General features: G+C 43.9%; 1 protein-coding gene across 7 annotated transcripts in view; it reads right to left on the reverse strand.

The window, feature by feature from the left end:
* Positions 1 to 12,220, reverse strand: part of LOC138770040 (protein CEPU-1-like) — a 515,073-nt gene that overhangs the window by 147,067 nt on the left and 355,786 nt on the right. For all 7 annotated transcript variants that reach the window (XM_069948913.1, XM_069948915.1, XM_069948912.1 and 4 more), the window contains exon 2: positions 3,644 to 3,728. In XM_069948913.1, the coding sequence (XP_069805014.1) occupies positions 3,644 to 3,728 (85 nt within the window). The remainder of the gene's footprint in view (positions 1 to 3,643; positions 3,729 to 12,220) is intronic.

Below are 12,220 nucleotides of genomic sequence, written 5' to 3' on the forward strand. Positions count from 1 at the left end.
TATATCACCACAGTAGCCATTTAAAATACACCATATATTTTCCATATATATAACAAAACCACTGACCCTCCTCCCTATATACAGCCAGACCTTCACAGGCATAGAACTCTGTTATATAAGTTGCCGATAGTCGGATAATATACACTCTACTCTACATATAAACAATCTATACAGATCCTGACCCTCTATATAGCGAGACCTGCAGAGGTATATAATCTACATATATACTATATACTCTACATATGGAATATCACCACAGACCCTGCTCTCTCTATACAGCAAGACCACCAGGGCTACAGTATAGAGATATAGCAAACACTACAATATATATATATATATATATAGTAGCATCACAGACCCTGCCCCTCTGTTTACTTCCAGAACTCCAGTTATATAATACACACCTCCTATATACTGTACATATATAACAATACTGCAGGCCCTTCTACCTCTATACAGACTGAACTCCAGAGATATATTATATACATAGACCATACAATATATACTGTATATGTCATCACAGCCAGATACTACTGGTATATAATATACTTACCACATACACTATGCATATCTAATATAACCACATACCCCACCCCTCTATACAGCCAACCCCCCACAGGTATATAATACACATGTGGTATACAATTACCCAATATACAGCTCATCCTTAGACGGCGCTGTCCCCTATATCACACACTATATACACAGTACATGTAGTCTCTCCTCTCACCTGAGGATGGCGCTGTCCCCTATATCACACACACTATATACACAGTACATGTAGTCTCTCCTCTCACCTGAGGATGGCGCTGTCCCCTATATCACACACTATATACACAGTACATGTAGTCTCCTCTCACCTGAGGATGGCGCTGTCCCCTATATCACACACTATATACACAGTACATGTAGTCTCTCCTCTCACCTGAGGATGGCGCTGTCACCTATATCACACACACTATATACACAGTACATGTAGTCTCCTCTCACCTGAGGATGGCGCTGTCCCCTATATCACACACACTATACACACAGTACATGTAGTCTCCTCTCACCTGAGGATGGCGCTGTCCCCTATATCACACACTATATACACAGTACATGTAGTCTCCTCTCACCTGAGGATGGCGCTGTCCCCTATATCACACACTATATACACAGTACATGTAGTCTCTCCTCTCACCTGAGGATGGCGCTGTCCCCTATATCACACACTATATACACAGTACATGTAGTCTCTCCTCTCACCTGAGGATGGCGCTGTCCCCTATATCACACACTATATACACAGTACATGTAGTCTCCTCTCACCTGAGGATGGCGCTGTCCCCTATATCACACACACACTATATACACAGTACATGTAGTCTCTCCTCTCACCTGAGGATGGTGCTGTCCCCTATATCACACACTATATACACAGTACATGTAGTCTCCTCTCACCTGAGGATGGCGCTGTCCCCTATATCACACACTATATACACAGTACATGTAGTCTCCTCTCACCTGAGGATGGCGCTGTCCCCTATATCACACACTATATACACAGTACATGTAGTCTCTCCTCTCACCTGAGGATGGCGCTGTCCCCTATATCACACACTATATACACAGTACATGTAGTCTCCTCTCACCTGAGGATGGCGCTGTCCCCTATATCACACACACTATATACACAGTACATGTAGTCTCTCCTCTCACCTGAGGATGGCGCTGTCCCCTATATCACACACACTATATACACAGTACATGTAGTCTCCTCTCACCTGAGGATGGCGCTGTCCCCTATATCACACACTATATACACAGTACATGTAGTCTCCTCTCACCTGTGGATGGCGCTGTCCCCTATATCACACACACTATATACACAGTACATGTAGTCTCTCCTCTCACCTGAGGATGGCGCTGTCCCCTATATCACACACACTATATACACAGTACATGTAGTCTCTCCTCTCACCTGAGGATGGCGCTGTCCCCTATATCACACACACTATATACACAGTACATGTAGTCTCTCCTCTCACCTGAGGATGGCGCTGTCCCCTATATCACACACACTATATACACAGTACATGTAGTCTCTCCTCTCACCTGAGGATGGCGCTGTCCCCTATATCACACACTATATACACAGTACATGTAGTCTCCTCTCACCTGTGGATGGCGCTGTCCCCTATATCACACACTATATACACAGTATATGTAGTCTCCTCTCACCTGAGGATGGCGCTGTCCCCTATATCACACACTATATACACAGTACATGTAGTCTCTCCTCTCACCTGAGGATGGCGCTGTCCCCTATATCACACACTATATACACAGTACATGTAGTCTCCTCTCACCTGTGGATGGCGCTGTCCCCTATATCACACACTATATACACAGTACATGTAGTCTCCTCTCACCTGAGGATGGCGCTGTCCCCTATATCACACACACTATATACACAGTACATGTAGTCTCTCCTCTCACCTGAGGATGGCGCTGTCCCCTATATCACACACACTATATACACAGTACATGTAGTCTCTCCTCTCACCTGTGGATGGCGCTGTCCCCTATATCACACACACTATATACACAGTACATGTAGTCTCCTCTCACCTGTGGATGGCGCTGTCCCCTATATCACACACACTATATACACAGTACATGTAGTCTCCTCTCACCTGAGGATGGCGCTGTCCCCTATATCACACACTATATACACAGTACATGTAGTCTCCTCTCACCTGAGGATGGCGCTGTCCCCTATATCACACACTATATACACAGTACATGTAGTCTCCTCTCACCTGAGGATGGCGCTGTCCCCTATATCACACACTATATACACAGTACATGTAGTCTCTCCTCTCACCTGAGGATGGCGCTGTCCCCTATATCACACACACTATATACACAGTACATGTAGTCTCTCCTCTCACCTGAGGATGGCACTGTCCCCTATATCACACACTATATACACAGTACATGTAGTCTCCTCTCACCTGAGGATGGCGCTGTCCCCTATATCACACACTATATACACAGTACATGTAGTCTCTCCTCTCACCTGAGGATGGCGCTGTCCCCTATATCACACACACTATATACACAGTACATGTAGTCTCTCCTCTCACCTGAGGATGGCACTGTCCCCTATATCACACACTATATACACAGTACATGTAGTCTCCTCTCACCTGAGGATGGCGCTGTCCCCTATATCACACACTATATACACAGTACATGTAGTCTCCTCTCACCTGAGGATGGCGCTGTCCCCTATATCACACACTATATACACAGTACATGTAGTCTCTCCTCTCTCCTGAGGATGGCGCTGTCCCCTATATCACACACACTATATACACAGTACATGTAGTCTCCTCTCACCTGAGGATGGCGCTGTCCCCTATATCACACACTATATACACAGTACATGTAGTCTCCTCTCACCTGAGGATGGCGCTGTCCCCTATATCACACACTATATACACAGTACATGTAGTCTCTCCTCTCACCTGAGGATGGCGCTGTCCCCTATATCACACACTATATACACAGTACATGTAGTCTCCTCTCACCTGAGGATGGCGCTGTCCCCTATATCACACACTATATACACAGTACATGTAGTCTCTCCTCTCACCTGAGGATGGCGCTGTCCCCCTGCCGCACCGTCACGTTGTCCATGGCTTTGGGGAAGCCGGGGTCCCCGCTCCGCACCGGCACTCCTGCGGGCACAAGAAAGAGCAGCCTGAGACACAGGGCGAGCAGCCACCTCCAGGGGGCGACGACCCCCATCATCCTGCCCCTCCCCCGCCCGCCGACAACCAGACACAGCGCAGCTGACACCGACAGCAGCAGCACCAGGGGCCCCCGGGGCTCTCCCTGCTACATGTCCCCGGAGCCCGCTCCCTGCCTGCCGGTGCCTGTGTGTGACTGACGCCGCTGCTGCTGCTCCGCTCCCCGGATCAGCCCTCCCCGCCGCCGCCTCTCTGACCCTCCTCCTCCGTCTCCTCCTCTCTCTGCTCCGCTCCTCCTGCTCCTCACCTGGAGCTCCTGAGGGCCCGGGGCCCCCGCACATCCCCCCTCACCCCGCCCCCGGGGCCCGTGTACTGTCACTGAGACTAATACATAGTGATACATAGCGGGACATAGTGATACATAGTGATACATAGCAGGACATAGTGATACATAGTGATACATAGCGGGACATAGTGATACATAGCGGGACATAGTGATACATAGCGGGACATAGTGATACATAGTGATACATAGCGGGACATAGTGATACATAGCAGGACATAGTGATACATAGTGATACATAGCGGGACATAGTGATATATAGCGGGAGGGACATAGTGATACATAGCGGGACATAGTGATACATAGTGATACATAGCGGGACATAGTGATACATAGCGGGACATAGTGATACATAGTGATATATAGCAGGACATAGTGATACATAGTGATACATAGTGGGACATAGTGATACATAGTGATACATAGCGGGACATAGTGATACATAGTGGGACATAGTGATATATAGCGGGAGGGACATAGTGATACATAGTGATACATAGCGGGACATAGTGATACATAGCAGGACATAGTGATATATAGCGGGAGGGACATAGTGATACATAGTGATACATAGCGGGACATAGTGATACATAGCGGGAGGGACATAGTGATACATAGTGATACATAGTGGGACATAGTGATACATAGTGATACATAGCAGGACATAGTGATATATAGCGGGAGGGACATAGTGATACATAGTGATACATAGCGGGACATAGTGATACATAGCGGGACATAGTGATATATAGCGGGACATAGTGATACATAGTGGGACATAGTGATACATAGTGATACATAGTGGGACATAGTGATACATAGTGGGACATAGTGATACATAGTGATACATAGCAGGACATAGTGATACATAGCAGGACATAGTGATACATAGCGGGACATAGTGATACATAGTGGGACATAGTGATACATAGTGATACATAGCGGGACATAGTGATACATAGTGATACATAGCAGGACATAGTGATACATAGCAGGACATAGTGATACATAGCGGGACATAGTGATACATAGTGGGACATAGTGATACATAGTGATACATAGGGGGACATAGTGATACATAGCAGGACATAGTGATACATAGCGGGACATAGTGATACATAGTGATACATAGTGATACATAGCGGGACATAGTGATACATAGCAGGACATAGTGATACATAGCGGGACATAGTGATACATAGTGATACATAGCGGGACATAGTGATACATAGCAGGACATAGTGATACATAGCGGGACATAGTGATACATAGTGGGACATAGTGATACATAGCGGGACATAGTGATACATAGTGGGACATAGTGATACATAGTGATACATATCGGGACATAGTGATACATAGCGGGACATAGTGATACATAGTGATACATAGCAGGACATAGTGATACATAGTGATACATAGTGATACATAGTGATACATAGCGGGACATAGTGATACATAGTGATACATAGCGGGACATAGTGATACATGTTACAGGTACAGGTGTATAGCAGTATACCATTCATCCCTACAATGCAGTCACCATTACAGATATTAGGGCTGGCGGATGATGTTATGGAGCTGTAATAGGAGACATCAGTGTACCCCATGGCCTCCTGAACCTTCTTCCATCATCTGCTGTGACTGCTATGTGGTTGGGAAGTAGCAGTGTATAGGCTGTGTTCATACATGTTGCATCACTAAAATGATGTTGTTCTGCAAAGTGTGAACAAAGCCATAAGAAGCACATTCATAAGAGCCACAGCCAAAGGAATCACATTCATAAGAAGCAGAGCCATAACAGCCACATTCATAAGAAGCACATCCATAAGAAGCACATCCATAAGAAGCACATCCATAAGAAGCACATCCATAAGAAGCACATCCATAAGAAGCACATTCGTAAGAGCCACAGCCATAAGAAGCACATTCATAAGAAGCACAGCCATAAGAAGCACATCCATAAGAAGCACATCCATAAGAAGCACATCCATAAGAAGCACATCCATAAGAAGCACATTCGTAAGAGCCACAGCCATAAGAAGCACATCCATAAGAAGCACATTCAAAAGAGCCACAGCCATAAGAAGCAGAGCCATAAGAGCCACAGCCATGAAGGGACAAAGCAGGGTCACATAGTGCACAGAGGTCACCGGTGCTCTGCTGACTCCATAACTGCAGAGACCGGACCTCATCTGGCGTTAAAGGGGTTATTCGGGATTAGAAAAAGTGCCACCCCTGTCCTCAGGTTGTGTGCGGAATTACAATTCAGCTCCATTCACAAGGAAGGAAGGGAGCTTCAATACCACACCCAAACTGAGGACAGGAGTGGTGCTGTTTCTGGGGAAAAAAAAACAGCCATATTTTTCTAAGCCTATCTAAGCCTAAGCCTAACCCTAAGCCTATCAGCAAGTTAGTAGCATCTAACCTGCTGATATGTCCCTATAGCACACAGGGTGCTGAGGATGAAGGTACACTCCTTACCTTCATCCTCAGTGCCATTTCCGTGCTATAAGAAGTTTACCCCTATGCTAATTAGGAATTTTGGTGCACTGGGGCGGGGCTAATGTCGGTAGCCCCGCCCACAGTGCACCAAATAATCTAATTACCATACAGATTAAACCACAGAAACTTCCCTTCATCCTAAGCGCCCCATGTGCAATAGGTAGATATCTGCAGGTTAGAAACTGTCCTGCCAAAAGCTTTACAGCATCAGTGTCTATGACTGAGCAGCTGCATGCACACCTTACATCACCAAGCAGAATAACAAGCCAGCACGGAGTGGAGGACAGTGGAAACATGTTCTGTGGAGTGACGGATCACTTCTCTATTTGTTATCTGACTCTGGGTTTGGTAAATGCCAGGAGAACCTGCCTGCAGTCTGCCAGCACACATGTCTGCACAAGCCTCACGCTGTGCAAATATTTGGGACTCTTCTGTGTATGGACCTTATGTGGCAAAGGGGCGTGGCTTTGGTATAAAGGGGGCGTGGCTTGCATGTAGTTAGTTTTCAGATGCATTTAGTGCATGCCACTTTTGCACAACTCAATGATATATACGATAGATTTTTGCAATGGAAACTAACAGAACGGAGGACGTGCGGCCTAGAAAAGTGGAGTGCAAAATGCTGCTATGAGAGTGAGAGTGTTATATATAGATACTGATATATACTGCTGTATACAACAGGGTTATATAAAGTATCATATAGAGCAGGGATGGGGAACCTTCGGCTCTCCAGCTGTTGCAAAACTACAATTCCCATCATGCCTGGACAGCCAAAGGCTGTCCAGGCATGATGGGAATTGTAGTTTTGCAACAGCTGGAGGGACTGAGTTTGACATCCCTGATATAGAGTGATATATAATAGTGACACAGACATATAGGACCATATACAGATACTGATATAGGGTCTCTCAGAGATGTGATGGTGTTCTATACAGACAGTGATATATAACATTGAGATGATGATATATAGTGTCCTGTAATGACAGTGATAGAAAGTATATAGTAATAGTGATTTATAGTGACATATGAAGATGGTTGATATATAGTATCATGTAGCCATAGTGATATGAAGTGTCATAAACAGATGTGATTTATAGTATCATATAACGCCAGAGATATATAGTGTCATATACAAATAGTGATATATGGCGTCATAAACCCATAGTAATATAAAGTATAATATACATCGAAGCAAAAAAATATGGGAAAGCCGCCCTCCCTCCAGGATAGTGGGAACTGCTGGCCGTGGTTATTCAGTGTATACGAAGGTCTCATGTCATTCTCAATTAACAGTGCAGAATAATCTAATAATCACTATGATAAACATCAATGTGTTACATGCATATCACACATGGTAGTGTATACTAGAGGGAGTCTATATATATCGGATTAAGTGGCAATAAATAGCGTATCATCCAGAACATAATATATACTAGCAGAGAGGATTATTACATGTAACGAAGAGGCGAGAAGTCACATGGCCGCAGATCAAGAGTACCAAGAGAATAGAGCACAGAGTACCAAGAGAATAGAGCACAGAGTACCAAGAGAATAGAGCACGGAGTACCAAGAGAATAGAGCACGGAGTACCAAGAGAAGAGAGTACTGAGTACCAAGAGAATAGAGCACAGAGTACCAAGAGAATAGAGCACGGAGTACCAAGAGAAGACAGTACTGAGTACCAAAAGAATAGAGCACAGAGTACCAAGAGAATAGAGCACGGAGTACCAAGAGAAGACAGTACTGAGTACCAAAAGAATAGAGCACAGAGTACCAAGAGAATAGAGCACAGAGTACCAAGAGAATAGAGCACAGAGTACCAAGAGAAGAGAGTACTGAGTACCAAAAGAATAGAGCACTGAGTACCAAGAGAAGAGAGCACAGTGTACCAAGAGAAGGGAGCACAGAGTACAATGAGAAGACAGTACTGAGTACCATGAGAAGACAGTACTGAGTACCATAAGAAGACAGTACTGAGTAGAATGAAAAGACAGTACTAAGTACCATAAGATGACAGTACCAAGTACAATGAGAAGACAGTACTACAGAGTACCAAGAGATGACAGTACTGAGTACCATAAGAAAAGAGTACCGAGTACCAGGAAAAGACAGTACGGAAAACCACGAGAAGACAGTATTGAGTACCATGAGAAAAGAGTACCCAGTACCAGAAAAAGACAGTACCGAGTACCTTGAGAAGAATGTACCAAGTACCACAAGAAGACAGTACTGAGTACCATGACAAAAAAGTACAGAGTACCAGGAAAAGACAGTACCGAGTACCACTAGAATAAAGTACAGAGTACCATGAAAAGACAGTAAGGAGTACCATGAGAAGACAGTACTGAGTACCATGAGAAGACAGTACTGAGTACCATGAGAAGACAGTGAGTACCATGAGAAGACAGTACTGAGTACCATGAGAAGACAGTAAGGAGTACCATGCGAAGATAGTGAGGAGTACCATGAGAAGACAGTGAGGAGTACCATGAGAAGACAGTACTGAGTACCATGAGAAGACAGTAAGGAGTACCATGAGAAGACAGTGAGGAGTACCATGAGAAGACAGTAAGGAGTACCATGAGAAGATAGTACTTAGTACCATGAGAAGACAGTAAGGAGTACCATGAGAAGACAGTGAGGAGTACCATGAGAAGACAGTACTGAGTACCATGAGAAGACAGTAAGGAGTACCATGAGAAGACAGTAATGAGTACCATGAGAAGACAGTGAGGAGTACCATGAGAAGACAGTACTGAGTACCATGAGAAGACAGTAAGGAGTACCATGAGAAGACAGTAAGGAGTACCATGAGAAGACAGTAAGGAGTACCATGAGAAGACAGTACTGAGTACCATGAGAAGACAGTACTGAGTACCATGAGAAGACAGTACTGAGTACCATGAGAAGACAGTAAGGAGTACCATGAGAAGACAGTAAGGAGAACCATGAGAAGACAGTACGGAGTACCATGAGAAGACAGTACTTAGTACCATGAGAAGACAGTAAGGAGTACCATGAGAAGACAGTACTGAGTACCATGAGAAGACAGTACTGAGTACCATGAGAAGACAGTAAGGAGTACCATGAGAAGACAGTAAGGAGTACCATGAGAAGACAGTACTGAGTACCATGAGAAGACAGTACTGAGTACCATGAGAAGACAGTAAGGAGTACCATGAGAAGACAGTAAGGAGTACCATGAGAAGACAGTAAGGAGTACCATGAGAAGACAGTAAGGAGTACCATGAGAAGACAGTACGGAGTACCATGAGAAGACAGTACGGAGTACCATGAGAAGACAGTAAGGAGTACCATGAGAAGACAGTAAGGAGTACCATGAGAAGACAGTACGGAGTACCATGAGAAGACAGTACGGAGTACCATGAGAAGACAGTAAGGAGTACCATGAGAAGACAGTAAGGAGTACCATGAGAAGACAGTACGGAGTACCATGAGAAGACAGTAAGGAGTACCATGAGAAGACAGTAAGGAGTACCATGAGAAGACAGTAAGGAGTACCATGAGAAGACAGTAAGGAGTACCATGAGAAGACAGTACCGGTTTTGGGGCAACATAAGTCCAAGCCTGAACGTTCAGCATTTGACTCCCAGTAGCTGGAGAATTTGGATGCCACCCTAGGGAGTCCTGGAAAACATGGATACAGACATAGGCCATAGGCTGCACCTATGTTTTCCTGGCATTCTTAGGACGGCATCCACGTTATCCAGACGTCAGAAGTATAATGCTGAGCGTTTAGGTTCAGACCAATGTTGTTGAACCCAAACGCCAAACTTTTAGTCAAGTTCACTCAACACGTGTTAAAAAAAAAGAAAGAAAATCTTGCCCAAAACACAAGAAAATATGAACAAAAATGACAAGCAGCACGACAATTTGTTTCAGATTTTCACCAAAACCCATACAAAGCCAATAAATAGATAGACCAAGAGACTGGATACATTAGTCCTACAAGGACTTAAAGGGTTATCCAGAATTTAAAAAAAGCTAAACAGCTACTTTTTTTTTTCTTTTGCAAAAACAGCTCCACCCTGTCTTCAGGTTGTGTTTGGTATTACAATTCTTCCTCATTCACTTCAATGGAAGTGAACTGCAATACCCACACCCAAACTAAGGATAAGACTGGTGCTATTTATGAAAGAAAGCGGCCATGTTTTTCTAAGCCTGGATAACCCTGATTGACTATAAGCTGTCCGAACTCCCTCTTAAGGCCCTATTATACAAAATGATTATCGGCCATTAAGGTCGATAATCGGCTCGTGTAATAGAAGACAACGATCAGCTGACATGAACCATGTCGGCTGATCGTTGTCTGTTGTTGTCTTTCAACATGACTAATGGTACTTTTACACAGAGCGATAATTCGCCCGATCGCACGATTAACGATTTTGAATGAACAATGTTTTTTTTATAATGATCAGCGTTTAGACGGAACGATACATCGTTCGGAAAAATCGTTATGCGATCGTTTAAGCCTATCTCACACATAGGTGAAATCGTTGAAAGACTGTTTACACTGAACGATCTGTGAATTTTTTGCGAACGACCAACGATAATTTGAGAACATGTTGAAAGATCAAAATGAACGATTTCTCGCTCATCGTTTGATCGTTCGCTGCGTTTACACGTACGATTATCGTTCGAAATCGTTATCGTGCAAATTCGAACGATAAATCGTTCCGTGTAAAAGGACCATTAGGGTCCATTTACACAGAAAGATTATCTGACAGATTATCTGCCAAAGATTTGAAGCCAAAGCCAGAAACAGACTATAAACAGAGATCAGGTCATAAAGGAAAGACTGAGATTTCTCCCCTTTTAAAATCCATTCCTGGCTTTGGCTTCAAATCTTTGGCAAATAATCTGTCAGATAATCTCTGTGTAAATGGACCTTTAGATAGTAAAATAGTTCTTTTTTTTTAAATTAGGGAAGAGACTGGAGTCTTGCAAGGCGACTACCCCCAGTGAAAGAAGCCTCAAGGTTTGATTATATTGGTCTAAAGAGAGTATCTATGAGGGAGCCCCAAGATGTAAATTACGTCTTTTACTCACTTTTTTTTTTTTTTCCCTTTCATTTCTCTTTTCTTTCTATAACATAATTTTTTATTTTATATTATAGTTTAGTGCTAAAGGCATTTTTTTTCTTTGCATTTTAATCACTTTCACATTTTCATTTTCACACCATAGGATTTACAGCAGCATTGCCCACTGGCATACAATGGGCAATAAAGTGCAGGGTCACATTAATAAGGTTTGTTTCTTAAGAGTGCTATAAGGTTATAGGCCATTATAAATGAGGGAGAAGTAATTCTGCTTAGATCCTAGTGGACCATTGACAGACGTGGCGGCACTGAACTCCGACCACTGGGAGAACCTAACAGGGTTTGACTTTGTGAGTTTTCTCTGAAGGACTATATAGAGTATATTAGTAACGTTTTCCTGAAAATAAGACCTAGTAGAGGCTTTTCTACATTGCTAAATATAAGGCCTCCCCCAAAAGAAAGACCTAGCAAAGTTTGTTTGGATGCATGCCCACCGAACAGAACACCATGGCATGCAGCTGGGATTCTTTTTAGCCCACCGCCGCTGTCCCTTACCTTCGTCATCAGATGCA

Source organism: Dendropsophus ebraccatus, chromosome 12, assembly GCF_027789765.1.
Source record: "Dendropsophus ebraccatus isolate aDenEbr1 chromosome 12, aDenEbr1.pat, whole genome shotgun sequence".
In the NCBI taxonomy this organism is placed as follows: domain Eukaryota; kingdom Metazoa; phylum Chordata; class Amphibia; order Anura; family Hylidae; genus Dendropsophus; species Dendropsophus ebraccatus.